This window comes from Ailuropoda melanoleuca, chromosome 1, assembly GCF_002007445.2.
Source record: "Ailuropoda melanoleuca isolate Jingjing chromosome 1, ASM200744v2, whole genome shotgun sequence".
In the NCBI taxonomy this organism is placed as follows: Eukaryota; Metazoa; Chordata; class Mammalia; order Carnivora; family Ursidae; genus Ailuropoda; species Ailuropoda melanoleuca.
This window is the reverse complement of record NC_048218.1, coordinates 63,299,711-63,327,325: the sequence shown is the minus strand read 5'-3', so window position 1 is coordinate 63,327,325 and position 27,615 is coordinate 63,299,711. Positions and strand designations below refer to the sequence as shown.

General features: G+C 33.2%; 1 protein-coding gene across 1 annotated transcript in view; it reads right to left on the bottom strand.

Annotated features, from left to right (window-relative positions):
- The window catches only part of STXBP5L (syntaxin binding protein 5 like), a 404,610-nt gene that overhangs the window by 130,857 nt on the left and 246,138 nt on the right, over positions 1-27,615 (bottom strand). The window contains exons 13-14 of the mRNA XM_034659194.1: positions 25,248-25,395; positions 24,288-24,355 (exon numbers count right to left, since the gene is read on the bottom strand). Coding sequence (XP_034515085.1) covers positions 24,288-24,355; positions 25,248-25,395 — 216 coding nt within the window. The remainder of the gene's footprint in view (positions 1-24,287; positions 24,356-25,247; positions 25,396-27,615) is intronic.

Genomic DNA, 27,615 nt, shown 5'->3' with positions numbered 1-27,615 from the left:
GTTCCTTTATTGCCTTTCTGACCTTTGCTTGAATTTTTGTTATTCCTTACATCTGCTAGCTTTAGTTGTTTTTTCCCCCCCAGCTCTTTGGATGTAAAGATAGGTTATTGATTTGAGAACGGTTTCCTTCCTTTAATGTAAGCAGTATAGCTATAAATTTCCCCCTGGGTACTGGTTTTGCTAAATGGCACTACTTTTTCTTTTAATTCATCTCAAAATGTTTTCCAATTTCCCCTGGGATCTCTACTTTGGTCTTTTGTTTAAGACCACATTGCTTAATTTCCACATATTCGTGATTGTTCCCATTTTCTTTCAGTTGTTACCTATGAGTTTCATTATATTTTGGTTGGAGAAGAAACTATTGTTTCAGTGTTCCTATCTTTATTCAGACATGTTTTGTGGCCTAACAACTACTCTGTCCTGGAGAATGTTACGTGCACCTTTAAAAAATATGTGTGTTCTGTGTTTCTGTTACTGTTGTGTTGAGTGCTCTATATATTGTATCTTAGGTTAATTTATAATGCTGTTCAAGTCCTCTGTTTCCTTAGTGATATTCTATCTAGTTTTTCCATCAATTACTGAAACTATTATTGTAAAACTATTTCCTACTTTAATTCTGTCCATTTTTGCTTCATATATCTTGGAGTTCTGTTATTGTATGTATATGTTTATAATATACCCATGTAATACACATTTGATCCTTTTATCAATATATAATCTCTTCCTCATCTCTTGTAATGATTTTAGACTTAAAATCTGTTTTGTCTAAAATTAGTATATCCACAAAAAAAAATAATTAAATTATTATAGACATTCTCCGCCTTTCTTTAATTTACTGTTTTCGTGGAACATCTTTTTTCCATCTTTTCATTTTCAACATATTTTTGTCTTTGTAATTAAAGTGTGTCTCCCGTAGAAAGCATACAGTTAGATCATGTATTTTTACCCATTCTGCCAATCTCTTCCTTATAATTGGAGAGTCTAATTCATTTATTTTAATGTAAGTATTGAAAAGGAAGGACTTCTGCCATTTTGTTATATATTTTCCATATGTCATATCTTTTTTATTGTTCAGTGCCTCCAAGACTGCCTTCTTTTATGCTTAATTGATTAAAAAAGTACCATTTTGCTTCCTTTGTTTCTTATTTAATTTTCTGTATATATTTTACATATACATAACAATAGCAACAATAACAAACCATCTCCTTGTCTTAGCAAGTCGATTCTGTGTTAGGAAACTGCTGCAATGCAAACCAGGTTATTTTTCAAATCTGCATTAGCCTTCACTTCCTGTTCGCATGGTGCCTAAAGTTCCTTCTAGAGGGGAAATCTTAAGAATCTTCTCAAGTATTTTCTTAGCATGTGTCCAGCTGTAGGCGTGCATGTGGACATCTAGATTTTGCAGTATAAGTGGGAGCTTTACAAAACCTTTGTTCCCTCATGTATTTTCTTATACAGCCCATTCTTTACAAGAGTACAAACTTTCTATTGTTTGCCCCTGCCCTTATCGCCTGCCCCACTTGAGCTGCAACTTGTACATCTGCCTTTAATTACTCAGACAAATGCCTTCCAGGAAGCCACTTTAGCCCTGGGAAAGCTCTGAGGCAGGGAAAACAAAGGTAAGTCCTTGAGCTAATCCTTCAGGGAGGCACCAAACAGGTAAAAATGAAGGGCAAGTACAACTACAATTCTTTAAGAATAAGGTCTGTATTTATTATTCTTTCTGGCACCAGGAAACTATGTAAGAGGAATACAGGCTGCTATCTTCATTGCCACCACTGAGGTGGGGAGTGGGTAAGGGAAAATACCATATGTTCTCTTACCAAAATTCAGCAGCTTTTAAAAAAAATGAGATATAGTTGACATTTAACATTATATTAGTTTCAGGTGTACCACATAATTAGGTATTTGTACATTTTGTAAAATAATCACCAGAAGTCTAGTTAACATCCATCACCATACATGGTTACAAATATTTTTTTCTTGTGATGAGAACTTTGAAGATCTACTCTTTTAGCAACTTTCAAATATACAATACAGTATTATAAATTATATTCACTATGCTATACATTACATCCCCATGACTTATTTATTTTATAGCAACTTCTTTTTTCATTAAGCATTCTCCTTGTTGTTATAAATTTTCTGTTAGATTCTAGAGTTCTGAAAAAAAATTGTTTTTGCCAGTTTAATAATAATTTAGTGGAGAAACCTGTCCTACTCTGACATTTTCAGTAATGTAACTTCCTGATATTTTACTTAACACAGCACAAATCATGAAATTATACCACAATTAAGTATCAAAAAGAATACATCTGTATAATCACTCAGATTAAAAAATAGAAAAGCATCAACCAAAACACTTTCATTCTCTTTTCCAGTCACTATTCCTACATCTTCTCCAATAGTAGCCACTACTGTCTTTTAACACTCCATATCAGTTTTACTAGTTTCTGAAATGTCTGTAAGTGGAACCAATTTTATTTTGAGTCTAGTTTCTTTTGGTCAATAATATGATTTAGTAATACATGTCATAACATCAAATTGATTTGTGTATTGTGTGAAGAAATAGATTAAAAAATTACTGCTGTATAGAATTGCACTGTATGAATACACCACAGCATATTTACCCATTCTAGTGTTGTTAAACATTTAAGTTGTTTCTATTTTGGCACTATTACAAATTATGTGTCTCTGAAAATCCTTGATATCTCTATTTTGGAGCACTTACGTACTTTATTAGCTATATAGGAGTGGAATTAGTGGTTTAGAGTTAGTAGATGCTGCCAAATAATTTTCCAAAGAGGCTAACTATTCCACAAAAGAGTTCTAGCTGTTCCACAACATCAGAAAAAGGTATGGACAGTCTTTTAAAAATTTTATCCATTCTGATGGGTATGTAAAATGTTACCTCATTATGGTTTGAATTTACATTATTCTGATGAGTGATGAACAACTTTTCACATGCTTATGACTATTTGGTTACTTCTTTTGTTAGGTCTGTTGGCCAATTTTTTTTTCTATTGAGTCTACTGTCTCTTTTTCATATATTTGTCATAATTATTTATATATCTGATATGAGCACTTCACTGTTTATATATGATATAAAAATCTTTTCCTTGTGACTTGTATTTTCCGTGTCTTAATGGTGTCTTTTGAGGAAGAAAAATTCTTAATTTTAATGTAATCTGTTTATAATTCTTTCCCCTGTCTGGTTAGTGCTAATTATATTTTATGAAATCTTCCCGAATATTAAGAAAATTTTTTTCCTCTGTAATCCTCCTGAAGCTTTATTGTTTTCTTGTAGCATTTAAATCTATCATATACCTGAAATAAAGTTTTAGTATGATGTGTTGTAAAAATAGATTCCATATGAATATCCTATTAACCAGAATAATTTATTTAAAAGATTCTTTCCTCACTGATTTGGAGAGTCATGTTCATAAAGAATCAATTCTCTCTCTATATGACAGATGTTTCTGTACTTTCTTTTATTCAGTTTTGTCTGGCAGTCTATATTTCTGCCATCAACACACAATCTTAGTCATTATAATTTTATAATAACTCTGAGTATCTAGTAATATAATTTTTTAAAATTCCAATTAGTTAACATACAGTGTAATATTAGTTTCAGGTGTACAATATAGTGATTCAACACTTCCATACATCACCAGGTGCTGATCACAAGTGTACTCCTTAATCTCCATCACCTATTTAAACCACCCCCCCCCTTTCTGGTTACCATCAGTTTGTTCTCTATAGTTAAGAGTCTATTTCTTTATTTTTTTAAAGATTTTATTTATTTGACAGAGAGAGTGAGAGAGAGCATGGGGGGGAGGGTCAGAGGGAGAAGCAGACTCCCTGCTGAGTGGGGAGCCTGATGCAGGGCTTGATCCTGGGACTCTGGGATCATGACCTGAGCTGAAGGCAGATGCTTAACTGACTGAGCCACCCAGGTGCCCTTAACAGTCTATTTGTTGGTTTGCCCCCTCTGTCTTTTCCCTTTGCTTGTTTTGTTTCTTATATTGCACATATAAGTGAAATCATATGGTATTTGCTTTTCTCTGATTTATTTCACTTAGCATAATACTCTCTGGCTCCACCCATGTCATTGCACATGGCAGGATTTCATTCTTTTCTTATGGCTGATGAATATTCCATTGTGTGTGTGTGTATACACACACACATATATGTATATATATGTACATATATACATATATATACCACATCTTTTTTATACATTCATCAGTTGATGGACACTTGGGCTGTTTCCATCATTTGGCTATTGTTGATAATAAACATCAATTAATTGCTGCTATAAATGTCAGTTAATTCACTTTGGATTAGTATTTTTCTATTTGGATAACTACCTCGAACTGTAATTGCTACACTGTGAGGTAGTTCTATTTTTAACTTTTTGAGAAACCTCCATACTGTTTTTCACAGTGGCTACACCAGTTTGCATTCCCATCAACAGTGCAACAGGGTTCCCCTTCCTCCACATACTCACCAAGACCCGTTGTTTCTTGTGTTGTTGATTTTAGCCATTCTGACAGGTGTGAGGTAATATCTCATTGTAGTTCTGATTTGCATTTCCCTGATGATGAGTGATGTTGAACATGTTTTCATAAGTCTGTTGGCCATGTCTTTTTTCAAAAAATAACTATTCATGTCTTCTGCCCAGTTTTCACTTGATTATTCATTTTTTGGGTGTTGAGTTGTATAAGTTCTTTATATATTTGGATACTAGCCCTTTATCAGATACATCATTTGCAAATATCTTCTATTCCATAAGTTTCTTTTTAGTTTTGTTGATTGTTTCCTTCACTGTGCAGAAGCTTTTTATTTTGATGTAGTCCCAGTAGTTTATATTTGCTTTTGTTTCCCTTGTCTCAGGACAAATATCTAGAAAGAAGTTGCTATGGTCAATGTCAAAAAAGTTATTGCTTGGGTTCTCTTCTAGGATTTTTATGGTTTTGGGTCTCACATTTAGGTCTTTAATCCATTTTGAATTTATTTTTCTGAACGGTATAAGAAAGTGGTCCAGTTTCGTTCTTTTCCATGTAGCTATCCAGTTTTCCCAATGCTATTTATTTGTTGAAGAGACTGTTTTTCTCCCATTGTATATTCTTTCCTCCTTTTTCAAACATTACTTGACCATATAATTATGGGTTTATTTATGGATTTTCTATTCTGTTCCACTGATCTATGTATCTATTTCTGTGCCAGTACCATGCAGTTTTGATTACTAAAGCTTTGTAATGTAACTTGAAGTCTAGAAATGTGATGCCTCCACCTTTGTTTTTCACTCTCAGGGTTGCTTTGGCTGTTTGGGGTCTTTAATGGTTCCATACAAATTTTAGTATTGTTTTTTCTAGCTTTGTGAAAAATGCTGGTGGTATTTTGATAGAGATGGCATTAAATGTGTAGATTGCTTTGGGTAGTGTAGACATTTGAACGAAATTTGTTCTTCCCATCTGTGATCATGGAACATCTTTCCATTTGTTTGTGTAATCTTCAATTTCTTTTATCAATATTATTGTTTTCAAAATACAGGTCTTTTGCTGCTTTGGTTAGGTTTATTCCTATGTATTTTATTATTTTTGGTTCAATTATAAATGGGATTGATTCCTTAATTTCTCTCTGCTGCTTCATTATTGGTGTATAGAAATGCATTAGATCTCTATACTTTGATTTGTATCCTGGGACTTTACTGAATTTGTGTATCAGTCCTAGCAGTATTCTGGTGGAGTCTTTTGGGTTTTCTAGATGTAGTATCATGTCATCTGCAAATAGTAAAAGTTTTACCTCTTCTTGCCAATTTGGATGCCTTTTATTTCTTGTTTGATTGCTGTGGCTAGGACTTCAAACACTATGTTGAATAAAAGTGGTCAGAGTGGACATCCTTGTCTTGTTCCTAATCTTAGGGGAAGACCTCTCAGTTTTTGCCGACCGAGGATTATACTAGCTGTGGGTTTTTCATATATGGCCTTTATGATGTTGAGGTATGTTCCCTTGTCCCTACTTTGTTGAGGGTTTGTATCATGAATGGATGATGTACTTTGTCAGACATTGTTTCTGCATCTATTGAAATGATTATATGGTTCTTATCCTTTTATTAATGTGATGTATCGTGTTGATTGATTTGCAAATATTGAAACACTCTTGCAACTCAGGAATAAATCCCACTTGATTGTGGTGAACTTTTTTTTTCATGTATTGTTGGATTCTGTTAGTATTTTGTTGAGGATTTCTGCATCTATGTACATCAGAGATATTGGCCTGTAGTTTTTTGTTTGTTTGTTTCTTTTTGTGTTGTCTTTATCTGGTTTTGGAATGAGGATAATGCTGGCTTCATAGAATGAATTTTGATGTTTTCATTCCACTTCTATTTTTTTGCAATAGTTTCAGAAGAATAGGTATTAACTCTTCTTTAAGTGTTTGGTAAAATTCCCCTATGAAATCATCTGGTCCTGGATATTTGTTTTTTGGGGGGGTTTTTTGAGTACTGATTCAATTTCTTTGCTGGTTATTGGTCTGTTCCAGTTTTCTATTTCTTCCTATTTCAGTTTTGGTAGTTTATATGTATCTAGGAATTTATCCATTTCTTCTAGGTTGTCTAATTTGTTGGCCTATAGTTTTTCGCAATATTCTCTTAAAATTGTTTGTATTTCTGTAGTATTGGCTTTTATTTCTCTTCTCTCATTTGCAATTTTATTTGGGTCCTTTCTCTTTTTAATGATTCTGGCTAGAGGTTTATCAATCTTATTAATTTTTTCAAAGAACCAGCTCCTGGTTTCATTGATTTGTTCTATTATTTTTTAGTTTCTGTATCATTTATTTCCGTTCTAATCATCATTATTTCTTTCCTTCTGACATATTAGGCTTCATTTGTTATTCTTTGTCTAGCTCCTTTAGGTGTGAGTTTAAGTTGTTTACTTGAGATTTTTCTTGCCTCTTGAAGTAGGCCTGTATTGCTATAAACTTCACTTTTGCCTTACCCCAAAAGTTTTGGACCACTGTGTTTTCATTTCATTCATTTCCATGTATTTTTTATTTCTTCTTTTATATCTGGTTGCCCTGTTCATTGTTTAGTAGCATGTCATTTAATCTCCATGTATTTGTGATTGTTCCAGATTTTTTCTGTGATGTCTTCTAGTTTCTCAAAGAGTTGTGATCAGAAAAGGTGCATGGTATCAATTCAGTTTTCTTGTATTTGTTGAGACCTGTTTTATGGCCTAATATGTAATTTATTCTGGAGAATCTTCCATGTGCACTTGAAAAGAATGGGTATTCTGCTGTTTTAGGAAGGAATATTCTGAATATATCTATTAAGTCTATCTGGTCCAGTGTATCACTTAAAGCCATTGTTTCCTTATTGATTTTCTGTTTGGATGATCTCTCCACTGACATAAGTGGGGTGTTAAAAATCCCCTAATATTGTATTATTATTAGTTCCTTTATGCTTGTTATTGTTTTATGTACTTAGGTTCTCCCATGTTGGGTTCATAAATATTTACAACTGTTGTATCTTTTTTGTTGGATTATCCCCTATCATTATGTAGTGTCGTTCCTTTTTTGTCCCTTGTTACAGTCTTTATTTTAAAGTCCAGTTTGTCTGATATATCATATTGTTAGTCTGGCTTTCTTTTGACATCCGTTTGTATGATACGTGTTTCTCCATCCTCCCACATTCAATCTGCAAGTGTCTTTAGGTCTAAAATGAGTCTCTTGTAGGCAGCACATATATGGGTCTTGTTTTTTTTTTTTTAAATCCATTTTTACACCCTATGTCTTTTAATTGGAATGTTCAGTCCATTTATATCCAGTTATTATTGATAGGTATGTATTTATTGCCATCTTATTACTTATTTTGTGGTTGTTTCCGGAGATTTTCTCTGATCCTTTCTTATCTTCCTATCTTTCATATTTTGCTGATTTTCTGATATATCTGGATTTCTTTCTCATTTTATTCTTTGCATGCTTATATGTGATTTTTGAAATATGGTTGCAAGTAGGTTTATATATAAACTTCTGCATATAGCAGTGTATATTAAGTTGATGGTCTTTTAAGTTTGAATCCATTCTTTTCTCCTTTTCCCCTTCCCCCACATTTTAGATATATGTTTTATATTTTATACTCTTTTTTGTGAGTTCCTGGACAAATTTTTTTTTATAGAAATATTCATTTTTACTGCTTTTATGTTTCCGGCCTTTATACCATCATTTTTGGTCTCTCTTTTTCGCTCAGAGTCCCCTTTAATATTTCTTGCAGGGCTGTTTTATTGGTCATGAACTCCCTTAGTATTTGTTTGGGAATTTTTTTTTAACCTCTCCTTGTCTTCTGAATGATAGGTTTGCTGGATAGAGTACTTTTTTTTTTAAGATTTTATTTTATTTATTTGAGAAGGGTGGGGAAGGAGCAGAGGGAGAGGGACAAGCAGACTCCATGCTGAGTGTGGAGCCCAACACAGGACTTGATGTCATGACCCTGATCATAACCTGAGTCAAAATCAAGAGGCAGATACTCAACCAACTGAGCCACTGAGGCAACCTGGATAGAGTATTCTTAGCTGCTGATTTTTCCCGTTCAGCACTTTGAATATATTATACTACTCCCTTCTGTCTTTTTAAGTTTTTGTTGAAAAATCTGCTGTTAGCTTTATGGGTTTTTCCTTATAAATTAATGACTTCTTTTATCTTGATGCTTTTAAGATTTGTTCTTTATCACTATATTCTACAAATTTAATTATAATTTGCTTTGGTGTGGGCCTGCTTTTGTTGATTATGATGGGAGTTCTCTGTGCCTCCTGGATCTGGATGTCTGTTCCTTCCCCAGATTAGGGCAGTTTTCAGCTATTATTTCTTCAAATAAATTTTTTGCTCTCTTCTCTTTTCTTTTTCTGGGACTCCTATAATATGAATGTTATTACATTTGATGGAGTCACTGAGTTCCTTCATCTATTCTCGTTTTGCACAATTCTTTTTTCTCTCTTTTGTTCAGCTTCATTGCTTTCCATAATTTGTCTTCTAGGTCACTAATTTGTTCTGCTTCTTCCAGCCTGCTGTTCATTGCATCAAGGTTTCTAATCTTGTTTATTGCATTGTTCATCTCTGATTCTTTTTTAACTCTTTTATCTCTGTGGTAAAGGTCTCACTGATGTCCTCCATTCTTTTCTCAAGCCCAGTGAGTATCCTTATAATCACTGCTTTAAATTCTCCATCAGGAATGTTACTTTTATTTGTTTCACTTAGATCTCTGGACATGGCCCTACCTTGCTCTTTCATTTGCAATAAATTCCTCCATCTTCTCATTTTGTCGAAGTCCCTGTTTTCCTCTGTGTGTTAGAAAAGCCAGTTTATCTCTCCTGCTTCTGAAAGTAATGGCCTTATGAAGAAGAGACTGTGAAATGCCCAGGGCCTGGTGCTTCAGAGAGTGCCTCCAGTGTGTGTTGCATGCCCTGTGCTATTGTGTTCTGGCTGCTCTATCCTTAAGGCCAGTCATCTGCAGAGGCACTCTCCTTGCCTGTTGTAAGCAGTGTTTGGTCCCTTGTCTGAATGTGATGAGTTTTAACTAGGTTTGATTTGGTCTACTTGTGAAATGAGATTACCACCTGTTTTGGAATTGAGGTCCTGCAAAACTCTCTGGTCAGGAGACATGGTGTGGGCAAGGATTTGTGCTGGTCTTCTGAAGTAAATATGACTGAGAAGCACAGTTCCACTGAGAAGCAAGTTAGCCAGCTAGTGTCTGTGCTGTGCTGCTCCCTGCAGATGGCTCTGTGTTTATTTTGAGGGGTAGAGGAGGAAAATTGTGGCCAGCCAGCTCCTTTGTTCCCAGAGAGGTGTCTATCTCTCAGGGCCATGCTCTGAGAATAGCAAATAATCTCCCCACTGTGTGCCCCAGATGCCCTTCAGATTGTTGTTTCAATGCCATATGCCTCCAGATTGTTTTCCTGCCTTCTCTGCAAGACCAGCGCAATGCCCTCTAGGCTCTATCCTAGCCAAGCCCACTAACTTTTAAAACTCTAGGCTTTAAGCCCCATTGGTTGTAAGAACTCATGACATTCATTCAGCCCTTCTTGCTTTCTAAGCCAATGGCTATAGGGAGACTTTCTCCTTGTGCATTCCCCTGTGAACTCCCCTCTCTTGCCCTTCTTGTTGACCATAACTCCCCTCCACTGTAGGCAGCACTGTTTCTCAACTAAACCGTGTCTTCGTACTTCTTTAATGTGGCCTCTTTCACTTTAGTTGTGGTTTGTTCTGTCAGTCTTCAGGTCAATTTCTGGGTTATTTAGGATGATTTGATAGTCATCTAGTTGTACTTGTGGGACAAGCCATAGCCTAGGGTACTCCTACTCTGTGGCCATCTTCCTCAATCTCTCAATTAAGGCAATTTCTCAATTTGTTCTTTTTGCCACATTGCTTTGCTATTGCTCTTTATATTTCTATACAAAATTTATAATTGGCTCATTACTTTCTTCAAAAAAATTGCTGCTGATATTCTTTTATCAGGATTATATTAACTCTTTAGATCAAATTGGGAAAATGTGATATCCTTACAATATTGAGTATAATTAATAATTATGGTATATCTCTCCATATATTAAAGTGTTTTCCTACTTAAATTTGTTTCACAATTTTAGTTATAGATGTCTTACATATCTTTTATAGGATTACTTCTAGATTATGTGATTTTTTGTATCTTATTTTAAATTAAATAATTTTTTATTTTATATTTGTTGCTAGTATATACAGTTGAATTTTGTACATTGATGTTTCCAGTGACTTCCTACATATTCAAATCAATTAAAATACTTTATTTGTACATTGTTTTTCACTTTCCATATACATAATCATGCTAGCTGAGTTTTAAGTTTGTGTCTTCCTTTTCAATCTTTATATTTTTTATTTCCATTTTTTGCCCTACTGAACTGGATAGGTCTACAAGTTTAATGTTGTATACTAGGTGTGATAGAAGGCATTCTTGTGTATTCTCAACATAGGAGGCAAAACTTTAAACATTTCACCAATAAGAACAATGTTTGGTTCAGTTGGTTTTTTTTTTGGGGGTTTTTTTTTTAAGAGAAATCCCTTTCAGACTATAGAATTTCCCCTATATTCCTAGCTTGCTAGGTAATTTTATCATGAATAGATGATGAATTTAATCATATTCTCATTTAATTATATGATCATGAGATTTTTCCAATTGACTTAATGTGGTAAATTACATTGATAGCATTTTTTTGTTTGTATGTTTGTTTCTTTTGTTTTCAAAAGTTAAACTAGGATTGCATTCCTGGCATAAAGTTGACCTGGTTCTGGGGTATCACCCTTTTCACATATCACTAAATTTTATTGGCTAACATTTTACTTAGTAGTTTTGCATCTATATTCATAAAAGAGATTGGCCTATAAATCTACTTTCTTGTGATGTGCTTTTTGGGTTTTGGTATAAAAAACATACTGGCCTCGTGAAATAAAATAATAAAACAGTCCCTCTTTCAGAAAAAAAATATTCCCTCTTTCTGTTCTCTGAAAGGTTTTCTGAGAGATTTGTAGTCTTTATTTTTTTTATTTTTAAGTAAGCTCCATGCCCAACATGGGGCTTGAACTCATGACCCTGAGATCAAGAGTTGCATGCTCCACTGACTGAGCCAGCTCCGCACCCTGACAATATTCCTTTTCAAATGTTTAGACAAATTCCCAATGAAGACATCTGGGCCCAGAGTTGTCTATGTGAAAGTTTTTTTTTAATTTTAATTCAATTCTTTAGATAGATAATATGAATATTCATATTTTGTTTCTTCTAGAGCCAGATATGTTAAGTTGTATTTTTAATAGTATTATCTCTTAAATTTTACTACTACAGAGTTGATCATAACTATCCTATTCTCTTTTAATTGATGCTAACAGTAGTGAATCCTCTTTTTCATTCTTGATGTTAAGTTTGTTCTTTCTATTTTTCCTGACAATTTTACAAAACTTCACCAACTTATTTCCATAAATAAATTTTAGCTTTTTTGATATTTGCTATTACAATAACATTTCTATTTCATTAATTTTTTTTCTTAACATTATTTTCTTTGTTATTTTCGTGAGGATAATTTTGATATTTTTAACTCAAAGTAATTAGATCATTGAATTTTAGTCCGTCTTTTTGTTAACATACAGTTATGTTTACCTCTAAACATAAATTTAGATGTATCCACAAATAATGATATATTATATTTCGACTGTCTTCCTGTTTGAGATATTTTAAAAAATTCTATTGTGATTTCTTCATTAACAACTAAGTTAGTTGGAGGTAAATTGCTTGATTTTGAAAGATCATTTCCTTTGTATATTTTTGTCATTGATTTCTAGTTTAATTCCCCTGTGGTCAGAGAACATCTTTTATAATAATTACAATTTTTTTACATTTATTGGCACTTGTATTATGGCCCTGTATATGATCAATTTTGGTCTGTATCCCATGTGCATTTGAAAAAAATGTACATTCTTGTAGAGTATAATTCTAAATATATCAGTTAAGTTAGATTTATTCTGTTAAAAACTTCTTTATTATGCATTCTTTTATGATTTTTAAATCAGCTGTAGAGAGTGGTCTGTCATAATTTCTTCCATTAATTGCAAAATTGTCTATCCTTTCTATAAATTTTTGCTTGAGGCTCTGAATTCAAAATCCTGTGGATTCATCCTTTTATTTTGAAATAGTACTTTTCACCTTTGGTAATACTTCTTGGTTTAAAGTAAACTGTGGTAGGCAGAATTCTAAAATGTTCCCCAGGATTCCTGTCTCCCAGGATAATCCTATATAATCCCAGGGGCTGTGACTGTAATAGAGAATATATCACTCCTACGATAGACTTTAACAAGAGAGACTATTTGAATTGACTTGACCTGATCATATGATCCCTATACATACACAGGTGTAGCAGTCAAAGATAAAAATTATTCTGAGATTTGAACACAAGAAGTACTAGATGCCTTGTCACTGGCTTGAAAATGAGGAAGTCATATGGCAAGGAATACATGCAGTCTCTGGGAGCTAAGATGGCCCCCCACTGATGGCCAGCAAGTAAATGGGGATGTTAATCCTACAACAAGGAACTAATTTCTTTCAACAAAAAGAATGTGTTTGGAAGCAAACTTGTTTTCCCTCAGAGCCTCTATTGACAACTCAGCCTGGCTGACCTCTTGATTTCAGTCTCATGATACTTTGAGTAGAAATCCCAATCATGCAGTGCCAGATGTCTGACCTATAGACCTCTGAGTTAATAAAAGGATGTGGTTTCAAGTTGCTAAGTTTGTGGTGATTAGTTATGCAGCAATGGAAAACTGATAGAAGTTATCTATACCAGCATTTTAAATTACTTACATTGTATAATTTTTCATACGTTTACTTTAACATTTTTGCTATGCATATATTTAATGTGTCTCTTGTAAGCAGCTTAGAATTTGGTTTTGTTTTTTTATTCAAACTGACAGTCTTTGTCTTATAATTGGAGAATTCAGTCAAATTACATTTAGTGTAAATAATGATATATATGGATTAAATCTACCAACCTCACAATTATTTTCTCTTTGACTAACCTGCTGTGTCTTCTTTCTCTTCCTGTCTGTCCTTTTAAGGATTAATCACATTTAAAATTATTATTCTATTAGTTTTCGAGTATTATAATATTATACTATTATTTTGGTGGTTACCACAAATAGATCCTTAAGTAGTTGAGCCCAAATTAACCTGGTAAATTTACATCTTCCCAGACAAAACAAAAATGTTAACTATTTTATTTCTATTTTCCTCTCCCACTTTTTGTGCTATTATATTTTCATTCTACATTGCAGTATTAGTAGAAAAATTATTAAATTTATTTCTCCAATTTTTCCATTGTTCTTATTTAATTTCTGCATTTTAATTATCTGGGATTTTTTTTCTTCTATCTAAAGCATTACCTTTACTTTTGTTTTTTAATTAGTGCTGTTCAGCTGGCAATCATGCAGTATTTGTCCTTTTGAGATTGGCTTGTCTTACTAAGGATAATTTCCTTAAGGTTCATCCATGTTGTAACATATGACAAGATTTCTTTTTTTAAAGGCTGAATTGAATAATATTCTATTGTATGTGATACTTTTTAAAAACCTATTTATCTTTTGATGGTTATTTAGGTTGCTTCCACCTCTAATGCTACTGTGAATAATGCTGCAATGAACATCTCTTTGATACTCTATTCTCAATTCTTTTGAATATCTAGCTAGAAGTGGGACTGCTGGGCCACAAGGTAATTCTACTTTTCATTATTGAAGATGCACAATACTGTTTTTGATAACATATGTACCATTTTATATTCCAAACACTGGTGCACAGTTTCCAATTTCTCCTCATCTCTGTTAACACTTTTTATTTTCTGTTTTTGTTGTTGTTATAGTGCCTTCTTAACAGATAGAAAGTGATATCATGGTTTTCATTTGCATTTCTCTAATGAGTAGGGATTTTGAACATCTTTTCATATGCTTGTTAGCTTTTTGTATATCTTCTATGGAGACATACCTATTTAAGTCTTTTGCCCATTTTCAATTGGATTTTTTTCCTCTTGAGCTGTAGGAGTTCTTTATATTCTGAATATTAACCCCTTAACAGATACATGCTTTGCAAATATTCTTTTTCCATTCCATAGGTTGCGTTTCTCCTCTGTTGTTTCCTTTGCTTCACAAAAGTTTTTAAATTTGAGGTAGTTCCTTTACATCAGAAACCAGGGATGTACTGTATGGTGACTAACATAATAAAAAAACATTAAAATAAAAAAAAATTTGAGGTAATTCCATTTGTCTATTTTTGCTTCCGTTACCTGTGTTTTTGGTGTCACATCCAAGAAATAATTGCCAAATCCGATGTCATGAAAATTTCCCTTATGTTTTCTTTCAGGAGTTTTATAGTTTCAGGTTTTACATTTAGAATTTTCCATTTTCAATTGATTTTTGTATATGGTGTAAGGTGAAACCAGCTTCATTCTTTTTTATGTGCAAATCCTATTTTCCCAACATCATTTGTTGGAGTCACTATCCTTTCCCCACTGGATACCCTTGGTAACTTTATCGAAGATCTGACCATGTAGATGACAGTTTATTTATGAGTTCTCTATTCTGTTCTAGTGGTTTATACATCTGTCTTTATGCCAATATAATTCTATTTTGATTACTTTGTATTATGTTTTAATTATCATGTCTTGAAATGAGGAAGTGTGAAGCCTCTAGCTTTGTTTGTCTTTCTCAGGATTGTTGTGGATATTTGCGGTGCTCAGATTCCATGTTAATTTTAGGATTTCTTTTTTCTATTTTTGTGAAATACACCATGGGGATTTTGATAATGATTTAATCTGAATCTGTAGATCACTGTGGGTAGTATCAACATTTTAATAATATTAAGGCTTCCAGTCTATGAACATGTGGTATCTTTCCATTAATTTGTGTCTGTAGTTTCTTTCTTCAACATTTTGTGGTTTTCATTATTAAGAGTTTTGCTTGCTTGGTTAATTCCTAAATTTTAAATTCTTTTTCATGCTGTTGTAAATGGGATTGTTTTCTTAATTTCCTATCATATTGTTGTCAGTGTACAGAAATGTAACTAATTTTGTTTTGAGTTTGTACCCTGCAAAATTTCTGGATTTTGTTATAAGTTCTGTTTGTGTGTGTGTGTGTGTGTGTGTGTATGAACTTATGAATCATGCTCACAAGGTCATGTCTTCTACAAATAGAGATAATTTTAATTCTTCTTTTCTTGGGTACTCTTTATTTATTTTTCTTGTGTTTTATTCTGGATAGATTTTCCAGTATTCTGTTGAATAGAAGTTGTGAGTGGGCATCCTTCCCCTGTTCTTGATCTTAGAGGGACAACTTTCAGATTTTCCATCAATTATGATGTTAGCTATATGCTTTTTTATATATGACCTTTATTATGGTGGGGCAATTTCCTTTTATTACCAGTTTGTTGAACGTTTTTAGCATAAAAGGGTGTTGGATTTTGTCAAATACATTATCTGCATTATCTGAAATGATTGTGTGCTTGTTGTCCTTCATTCTGTTAATGTGGTTTATTACAATGACTAATTTTCACATGTTGAACTATCCTTGCATCCTGAGGATAAGTTCCACTTGTTCACGATGTATAATCCTCAAATGTGTAGTTGTGTTCAATTTCCTAGTATTTTGTTGAGGATTTTTGCATTGATATACCTTGGGGATATTGATCTGTGGTTTTCTTTTCTGGTAGTATCTTTGTTTTATTTTCATATCAGGATAATGCTGGCCTCATAAATGAGTTTGGAAGTGTTCCCTCCTCTTCAATTTTTCCAAAGAGTTTGAGAAGGACTGGTGTTAATTCTTCTTTAAATGTTCGGTAGAATTGTTTGGAGCAGACATCAAGTCCTAAACATTTCTTTTTTCTTTTTTTTTTTTTTTAAATCATTACTACTTAGTCTCCTTCCTAGTCAATAGGCCTGTTCAGATCTTTTAATTTCTTCATGATTCAGTCTTCAAAAGTTGTGTGTTTTCAGAAATATACCCATTTCTTCTAGGTTATCCAGTTTGTTGGCATATAATTGTTCAGAGTAGTCTCTTAAGAACCTTTTAATTTCAGCAGCATCAATTACAATGTCTCCTCTTTTATTTCTATTATTTGTTGAGGTTTTTATCTTTTTTATTAGTCTACCTACAACTTTGTCAATTTAGTTGATCTTTTAAAAAACAACTTAGTTTTCAATATTTTTTCTGTTTTCCTATTTGTGATTTCAATTTTAGTTCTGCTGCAACCTTTATTATTTTCTTCTTTCTACCAATTTCAAGTTTGGTTTTTTTCTCTCTCTAATCTCTTGAGGTGTACAGTTAGATTGTTGATTTCAGATCTTTTTTTAACATCAACATATTCTATGAAGTTCTTAGATGTTTACTTATAAACCTCTTAGTAGTGCTTCTGCTGAATCCCATGTTTTGGTATACTGTATTTTTATTTTCATGTCTCAAGATAGTTTCCAATCTCCTTGTGATTTCTTTGTTGATCTATTGATTGTTCAAGAGAATATTGCTTAGTTTCCACATATTTGTGGATTTTCCAGTCTTCCTTTTACTATTGACTTCTAGTTTCATTTCATTGTGGTTGTAAAAGTTAATGTTATAATTTCAATCTTAAATTTGTTAAAACTTATTTTGTGACCTAACGTGATTTATATTGGAAAATGTTTCATGTGTAATTAAGAATAATGTGTATCCTGCTGTTGTTGAAAGGAGCATTCTGTACATGTCTGCTTGGTCCAGTTGGTCTATAGTGTTGTTTGGGTCCTCTGCTTCCTTCTTGTTCTTCTGTGTGGGAGATCTATAAATTATTGAAAGTGGGGTGTTAGTTGTTGGTGGGAATGTAAGCTGGTACAACCACTCTGGAAAACAGTATGGAGGCTCCTCAAGAAGTTAAAAATAGAGCTACCCTACGACCCAGCAGTTGCACTACTGGGTATTTACCCCAAAGATACAGATGTAGTGAAAAGAAGGGGAACCTGCACTCCAATTTTCGTAGCAACAATATCCACAACAGCCAAACTATGGAAGGAGCTGAGATGTCCTTCAATAGATGAATGGATAAAGAAGATGTGGTTCATATATACAATGGAATATTAGTCATCAGAAAGGATGAATACCTATGATTTACATCAACATGGATGGAACTGGAGGGTATTATGTTAAGTGAAAAAAGTCAATCAGAGAAAGACTATCATCTTGTTTCACTCATATGTGGAATATAAGGAATAGCACAGAGGATCATAGGGGGAGGAAGGCAAAACTAAATGGGAAGAAATCAGAGAGGGAGCCAAACCATGAGAGACTCTTGACTCCGGGAAACAAACTGAGGATTGAGGAAAGGGAGATGGGGTAACTGGGTGATGGGCATTAAAGAGGGCATATGATGTGATGAGCACTGGGTGTTGTACGCAGATGATGAAATCATTGAACGCTACATCAAAAACTGGAGATGTACTATATCTTGACTAATTGAATTTAAACAAAAAAAGAAAGTGGGGTGTTGGAATCTCCTATTTCTGTGTTATTGCCTCTTTCCCCTTTTAAGTCTGCCAATATTTGCTTTATACATTTGGGTGCTCTGGTGCTAGGTACGTATATATTTACAATTTTTATTTCTTTCTGATGAATTGGTCATTTTATCATTATATGATGTATTTCTTTGTCTCTTATGACAATTTTTATTACAGTATATTTTATTACAGTATATTTTTTCCTACATAAGTATGGTCATTCCTGCTCTCTTTTGGATAGCATTTGCACAGAATATATTTGTCCATCCTTCCATACAGCCTATGTATGTCCTTATACCTGAAGTGAATTTCTATAGACAGCATATAGTTGGATCCTTTTTGTTTTTTAATACATGCAACCATTTGATTTGGGAATTAATCCATTTACATTTAAGGAAATTACTGATAAGGAAGGACTTACTATTGCCATTTTAAAATTATTTTCTTTCTACCTTGTACTTATTTTGTCCTACATTTTCTCTCTACCTACCTTTGTTTGTGTTTCATTGACTTTTTATAGTGACATGTTTTGATTCTGTTCTCATTTTCTTTTGTGCATATTCTGTAGGCATCTTCTTTGTGATTACCATGTGTATTATATGAGATTTTGTAGTTATACCAGTCTATTTTAAAGTGATGCCCAGTTAACTTCATTTGCATTAAAAAACTACTTCTTTACAACTCTCCCTTCACTTTGTTACCAATGTCACAAATTACATCTTTTTATATTTTATAAATGTTAATATAGTTTTATATAATTTATCATTTTATTTTTTTCATCATAAGTGTACTCTTTAATCCCCATATCCAATATCACCCATCCCCCCATCCCTCTGGTAACGATCAGTTTGTTCTCTGTAGTTAAAAGTCTATTTCTTGATTTGTTTTTTTCTTCTTTGCTAGTGTTTTTTTCCTTTCTTAAAATCCACATATGAATGAACTCATGGTATTTGTCCTTCTCTGACTTATTTCACTTACATTATACTCTTTAACTCTATCCATGTTGTTGCAAATGGCAAGATATCATTATCATTTATGGCTGAGTAATATTCCCTTGTGTATATCTATATATATACTACATTTTCTCCATTCATTCATCTATCAGTGGACTCCTGGGCTGTTTCCATAGTTTGGCTATTGTAAATAATGCTGCAGAAAATATATGGGTGCATATATCCCTTCAATTAATGTTTTTGTTTTGGGGGGGTAAATACCCAGTAGTGCAATTACTGGATCATAGGGTAGTTCTATTTTTAATATTTTTAAGGAACCTCTATACTGTTTTCCAGAATGGCTTCACCAGTTAGCATTCCCACCAACAGTGCCTGAGGGTTCCTTTTTCTCCACATTCTCGGCAGTACATTTTCTTTCTTGTGTTGTTGATTTTGACCATTCTGATAAGTGTGAGGTGATGTCTCTTTATAGTTTTGATTTGTATTTCTCTGATGATGGGTGATGTACACCATCTGCATGTCTTCTTTGAAGAAATGTCCATTCATGTCTTCAGCCCATTTTTTAATTGGATTGTTTTGGGGGTATTGAGTTGTATAAGTTCTTTATATATTTGGATACTAACCCTTTATCAGATATATCACTTGCAAATATCTTCTCCCATTTTATAAGTTGCCTTTTTGTTTCATTGATTGTTTCCTTCTCTGTGCAGAAGCTTTTTATGTTGATGTAATGTTTATTTTTTGTTTCCCATGTCTCAGGAGACATATCTAGAAAAATTTGCTATGGCTGATATCAGAGAATTATTGCCAATGCTCTCTTCAAGGATTTTTATTGTTTCAGGGCTCACATGTAGGTATTTAATCTATTTTGAGTTTATTTTTGTGAATGGTGAAAAAAAAAAGTGGTCCAGTTTCATTCTTTTGCATGTGGATGTCAAGTTTTCCCAATACCAGTTGTTGAAGACACTGTCTTTTCCCCATTATATTTTCATTCCTTCTTTGTTGAAGATTAATTGACCAAATAACTGTGGGTTTATTTCTGGTTTTGTTGTTGTTCTATTCCATTGATCTATGTGTCTGTTTTTATGCCAGTACCATACTGTTTTAATTACTGTCACTTTGTAATGTGACTTGAAATCTGGAATTGTGATACTTCCAGTTTTTTCTTTTTAAAGATTGCTTTGGATACTCAAAGTCTTTTGTGGTTACACACAAATTTTAGGATTGTTTGTTCTAATTCTGTGGAAAATGATGTTGGTATTTTGATAGGGATTGCATTAAATTGCTTTGGGTAGTATAGACCTTTAAACAATATTTGCCCTTCCAGTCCATGAGCAGGGAATGTCCTTACATTTCTTCATGTCGTCTTGAATTTCTTTCATCAGTGTTTTAAACTTTTCAGAATATAGGTTTTTCACCTCTTTGGCTAAGTTTATTCCTAGATATTTTGTTGTTTTTGATGCAATTATATTTGGGATTGTTTTCTTAATTTCATTTTCTGCTGCTTCATCATTAGTGTATAGGAATGCAATAGATTTCTGTACATTGATACTGCATCCTGGGACTTCACTGAATTCATTTATCAGTTCTAGTAGTTTCTGGGTGGAGTCTTTTGGATTTTCTCTATATAGTATCATGGCATTAACTAATAGTGAGTTTTACTTGTTCCTTACCAATTTAGATACATTTGATTTCTTGATGTTGTCTAATCTCTGTGGCTAGGACTTTCAGTACTATATCGAATAAAAGTGGTCAGAGTGGACATCCTTGTTTTGTTCCTGGTCTTAGGGGAAAAGCTCTCAGTTTTCACCATTGAGTATGATGTCAGGAATGGATTTTCCATATAAGGCCTTTATTATGTTGAGGTTTTTTTCCCTGTAGACCTACTTTGCAGAGGATTTTTATCATGAATGGATACTGTAGTTTGTCAAATGCTTTTTCTGCATCTATTGAAATGATATGGTTTTAATCCTTTCTCCTAATGATGTAGTTTTATATAGTTTTTAAAAAATGCTTTATATTCAGGTTCAGAATTTAGAAGGTAAAGTTATTTCTATACTACCACTATATAAAGTGGTATATATAAAGTATATAAACTTATTTATATACTACCGCCATATATACCATTATATACTGTGTTACAGAATTTTGGTTTTATCTATATCTTTTCTTATGCTTTATTTTGCTGTCTAGTGTTCATTCATTTTGACTTAAAGGACTCCCTTTAGCAGTTCTAGAAAGGCAGGTGTATTGGTGATAAACATTCTCAGCTTTTATCTTGGAAAGTCTTTACTTCTCCTTCATTTTTGAAGTAGTTTTTGAGATACAGTATTCAAGCCTGGCTTTTTTTCCTTCTTGCCCTTTGAATATTTCAACCCACTCCCTTCCATCCCAAAATGTTTCTGCTGAGAAATCCACCAATAATCTTATGGGAGTTTCCATATACATGATGAGTAGCTTTTCTGTTGCTGCTTTCAAGATTATTTCTTTGTGTTTGGCCATTTGATTGTGATATGTCTCAACAGGGGCCTATTTGGTTTCACCTTCATTGCAGTATTTGGAGGTTCTTGAATCTATATGTTCATCTACTTACTCAGATTTGGGAAGTTTTCCACCCTATTTTCTCTCTCTTCTCCTTCTGGGACTTCCATAATGCTTATGTGGGTCTGCTTAATGGTATTCTATAAGTCTTTAGGCATTCTTTTTGTTCTTCTGACTTCATAATTTTCATATTACTTATCTTCAAACTTGCTGATTCTTTCTACTGATTAAGTCTTCTGTTAAGCCCTCCTTCTAATAAAATTTTTCAATTCAGTATTTTCCTCCAAAATATCTTTCTGGTTCTTTTTTGTAATTGCTCTTTATTGATATTCTCATTTCATTCATTCATCATTTTCCTGATTTTATTTAGTTGTCTGTGTACTCATAGTGTAATGAGCTTCTTTAAGACAATTATTCTGAACTGTCAGGTAATTCACAGATATCTATTTCTTTAGGGTCAGTTTTTGGAGGTGTTTTTTGTTCCTTGATTGGGCCATATTTCACTATTTCTTTGTGTTTCTTGTTCTATCTTGTTTTGAATTTAGCATTACAGCCACCTCTTATGAACTAGTATTTGTATAGGGGAAGACCTTCACCAATCAGTCCAGATACAGATCCTGGGGGCTTCTCAAGACTCTAATGAGTCTTCTCTGGGCTTGTGTGGATAATTTCCTAACTGGAGAGGTTTCTGGTTTCTTTATCAGTGGCTTGTAGTCTCTTGCAGTGCTGCCAGCAGACAGTAGAGGGGGCAAGTTTTTTGGTGTTTCAACCAGCCACTGAGCTCTTTTGTTCTTTGCCCACAGGTTTCCATGTTTCTTCAGTACTTTAGATTGTCTCACTTGAGTCAGTCTCTTGGGGATCCTCCTGAAAAGGAGGAACACTGAATGTACATTCTGCTTCTCTATTTCCCTTTCATGAAAGAAGATGCAAGTTGGGCTTTCCACCTGAATATGAGCTGTGACAATTTGGGGGAGAGATGACAGTTGAAGTGAAATGAAATGGCTGTGGCTATTCTGGGCTTTCAGCTTGCCTGGGATACTATGATTCCCTGATTTCTGGGGTTTTCATGAAGGTTTTTTGGGAACATATCCTGTTATTACATCTGGGCTACCTATTCTGACATCTTGCTGATGTCACTCTCCATTGATTATTTTATGGAGTAATTTCCCATTGTTTTTCTCCTAATCTGACTATACTGTTATATTTGAAATAAGTATATTGAAATAGCATATAGTTGAGTCATGTTTTTAATCCACTCTGCCAATTTGTGAATTTGAAGTGGTGTATTTAGACCGTTTATATTTAATGGAATCATTGATATGTTAGGGCTTTATTTTTTCCCCACTCTTTCCCCCTGCCTTTCTATGGGTTACTTCAATTATTTAATACGTCCATTTGATGTTTCAAGGTTTTTAGTGTATCTTTTTGTATATTTTTTAATGGTTGATTTAGGTATGACATTATATATTTATAACTTGTCACAGTCTTCTGGTGTCATCATACTACTATTTTGAGTTAAATATAAAAATCTTGCTCCCTTTACCTTGCTTTATCTGCTCTCATTTGTAATTGCCTTAAATATTTCCTCTAGGATATTTTTATTAGATATAGGATTCTGGATTGCCAGTTGTTTTATTTCAGCACTTGAAACATATCAGATTTTCTTCTGGTTTCCATGGTGTCTGATGAAACATCCATTGTCATCCAATTGTTTTTGCACTATCAGTAAGGTGTCATTTGTTTCATTGATTTTTTACTTGGTGTTTAGTGTTCAGAAGTTTGACTATGATGTGTCTTGTAGATTACTTGTTCATTCAGCTTCTGGAATCTATAGGATCATGTGTATTGCCAAATTTAGGAAGTATTCAGGTATTGTTCCTTATGTAATTTTTCAGCCTTGTTATCTTTCTTCTTTCATTCCTCACTGGACTTGCAGTGACCCAAGAAGAGGAAAATATGGCTCCTCATTACTGCTGGGTGGTGGCTGGAATTATGGTTTCCCACATGATCTCCTCTAACAAACACTACAGGTGATGGGTTTCATTATCATCCAGCAGGGTTAAAAGTTCCCTGCTCAGCTTTTGCTCAATGTCAGAAACTGATGCTCCCCACTTAGCCCCTGCTGGAGTGATGCTGTACGTCATAGATTTTCTGTGGTTGTTAGAAAGATTATTTTCTAACAGTTTTCTGTCTTGATAGATCCCCTTACCTCATCCTTTGGATAGAGAGTGCTAGCTTTTGTTGGGCTTTTTTGTTGTTTTGTCTGTGCCCATTGGCAGTTCCAAGTTGCCAGCTACTTCAGCTCCAAATCTGGGATATATGAAGCAAAAAGAAAACCTAAGAAACTCACCACCATGTCATTTCTTGGGTGTTAGGGGGCCCTAGACAACTTCACTTTCTCCATCTTTTCCAGCCATCTTATGTTTGTTTGTTTAAAAATAATAGACAGGGCTTTGGGTAGTACTTGGTAGGAAGAATAGGAAAAAGTATATCTGTTCCATATCTCATAAGAAGAACCCCTTATAGTCTTTTAAATATCATCTTTATCTGTTATGCCTCTACTTTCATTCCTAATATTAGAGCATGAAGTCAGTTGCTATAGGAAGTAGTGATATTGCTGGTAGTGCCTAGAGCACAATTATAGGAAAGTGTAAAAATTCAATAAAATCTTTTGTTGATGAATTGGTGAAGTCACAAATCACATCCTACTTACCCAGTAATAATAATTTCTGGATATGTTTGTGTTCCAAGGTTCCAAGCTCCTCCACTGATTGGCCACTCCTAAATAGATTATTCAGGAAGAACTTATGAGTTTTATTTTTTAAATTTAAATAGCATTTTAAATGAAAACATTTTAAAATAATGGCAAAAGATTCACTTAAAAAGATATAGCTGTAAAGTAACAAAGGATGAAGAGTGCAGCTATCTTTTAATTCTTTCATTGAACAAACAATTCCAAATGCACAATTCCATCTCCTTTAAAAATACAAATTTTAACAAGTATTACCATTTATATAAAAGGTATTTAAAAAGCATTTTAATCATGCAAATACAGTGTTGCTACATTTGCCGTATAGTCTGTGTACCACCAAACTATCATAGTTGTTTAACACAGAATACTATGTAAATTGTGCCCCCTTGAGTTGTTCATTCCAACAGTCTTGTGCAAATAGAAATCATAAAGAGGGAGGTACTACCATTGTAAGTATTTGAATCCTGTAGTTAAATACAACAAAATGGAATTTAGAAAGTTATTTAACAAATGACTGTTAATTATGTCTTGTTAACCACTGAATAATGATTAACTAAAAAGAGTTGACTCTTGAATTTTATAAAACAGAATTATTCATCTAAAATAATTAAAAACTACATTTTATGATTCAAATATATGCTAGTTTAAATGTATACTTAGTATATAAATATATATGATAGATAAGTGTATCTCAGTATTTATATACTAAGTATATAAGAAATTTATACTCTTGTAGGCTTAAAGTTATGTAGCATTTAGGAAATTTAAATTTCACAAGTCATGTCTTTTATAGACAACAGCTTATGACTTCAAAAGAATTTAGTTCAAGTCTTCTTATATGGAAGATCAGAAAAGAACAGGAAATAGTATGATCATATAATATGAATATAAAGAAAACTTATTTTTAATTGTTAGTTTTACCTTATTACTGTATCCTTGTTTTTTATGCTTGACTCCTATAGAGTAGAGTACTAGAATCAGATCTGGTGGGCAATCAGCAAAGTATGCTGTGCATGTAACTGGTGATTCATGAATGTCCATGGGATATGGATTTTCAAAGATTGGAAAACTAACAGATGAAGACAATATATTAGTGTTATTTTGCAAAGATAAAAAATGAAATCACTTTTATAAAATAAAACCTAAAATCTTCTAAATATTATACATTTCACTTAATTGTTTAAGTATCATAAAACAAGGATCACATGAACAAGAATGCTCTTTTAAGATTATCTGTAAAATGTAATATGAATACTGGTAGAATTTTACTTGAATAAATTCACTGTCTTTTCTGTAATTCCACAGTGACACCACTTTGCTAATATGGATAGAATGAATTATGTTAAACTGAAAATGTATTACCAAGTTGACTTATTAATCAATATATTAAAACATCAATTAGGTGTTTATGTACAGTTTCATGTAAATATATAATATAAATGTTCAAATATCTTAGTAACTTTGACATGTGTTTCCTAGTGAGGTAATACACAAGTGTTTCTGGGTTTTTGCAGGAATAATTGAAAGATGAGTTTGCTGTGTAGGTGTGTGTATGATTATATATGTTGAAGATCATTTCCAAAGTAAACTTAGATAACATAGTGGTAATACAGACTTGTGGATATAGTAAATTTCATATCCTCAAGCCTACCATAATTTTAAAAGTGGGTATCAGTATAGAACCACATTAAGAATTCTTATAGCCATAATATACTGTGTACTTCTTATGTACCAGATGTAACAGGCATTGAGTATTAGTCTATGCTGCATATGTTCTAGGTCTGTATGTTCATGTTATGAGGTCACAGGGGCTAGTAAAAATAATTTTCCCCCATATTATTAGGAACTTAAAAACTTAGTCTAATCTCTGGAGAGTATGATGTGTGTGTATATTGGCAAGGATTCTCTTCCACCCGATCTGAAATGCTACAGATTTCTATCCCAGATAATAATAGTGGTATGTGCAAAATCAGGTGGAAAGGAGCAAGTTGTATTTAATAAATGCCATATCTGATAAGGGGTTAGTATCCAAAATATATAAAGAAATTATATGACTCAACACCTCGAAAGTGAATAATCTGATTTAAAAAATGGGCTAAAGACATGAATAGACATTTTTCCAAAGAAGATATTCAGATGGCCAACAGGCACATGGAAAGATGCTCAACATCAACAAATCAAAACTACAATGACCTATCACTTGTCAGAATGGCTAAAATCAACAACATAAGAAACAACAGGTATTGGTGAGGATGCAGAGAAAGGGGAATGAGCCTCTTTCAGTGTTGGTGGGAATGCAAACTGGTGTAGCCACTCTGAAAACAGTATGGAGATTCCTCAAAAAGTTAAACACAGAGCTATCCTATGATCCAGCAATGCACTGCTAGGTACTTACTCAAAGGGATACATGCACCCCCATATTTATAGCAGCATTATATACAATAGCCTGTGGAAGCAGCCCAAGTGTTTGATGAATGGACAAAGAAGATGTAGTATGTATACACAATGGAATATTACTCAATGAAAACAACAATGAAATCTTGCTATTTGCAATGACATGGGTGGTACTACAGAATATAATGCTAAGAGAAATAAGTCAGAAAAAGACAAATACTATATGATTTCACTCATATGTAAGAATTTAAGAAACAAATGAGCATAGGTTAAAAAAAGGGAGAGACAAACTAAGAAACAGATGTTAACTATAGAGAACAAACTGATGGCTACCAGAGGGGAGGTGGATAGGGGAATGGATTAAATAGGTGACAGAGATAAAGGAGTACACTTGTGATGAGCACTGGGCATTGTATGGTAGTGCTGAAGCACCATATTGTACACCTGAAACTAATATTACGCTGCATGTAAACTAACTGGAATTTAAAACTTTAAAGTACTACCTGGACCCAGAAATAAATTAGAGTGATAGCAAGTAGGTTAAAATAGATGGATCCAGAGGTTCTCTGTTTCAGAGTAAAAATAAAACATTTTTGAGATTGATGAATTATAAGTAAAATACATGGATCACCTTAATGACCACATCTATAACTTGGGATTTGATAATAGCAAGAGGTTACAATGATAGACTCCTGACAAGGTGAATAATATCATGAAAATTTTGGGGGGAAATTACTTTAGTATATTGGCAAAGAGTAAAGAAAAAGATAGTTCAGTAAAAAAATAACTAAAAATGTTCATAAGAATTTAGATATGGATATGAAAGTGAAGATATAAATCCAAGAAATCAAGAAGAGGAAAAATTTTTAAGCCCTAATGCTTATTTTTATATAAA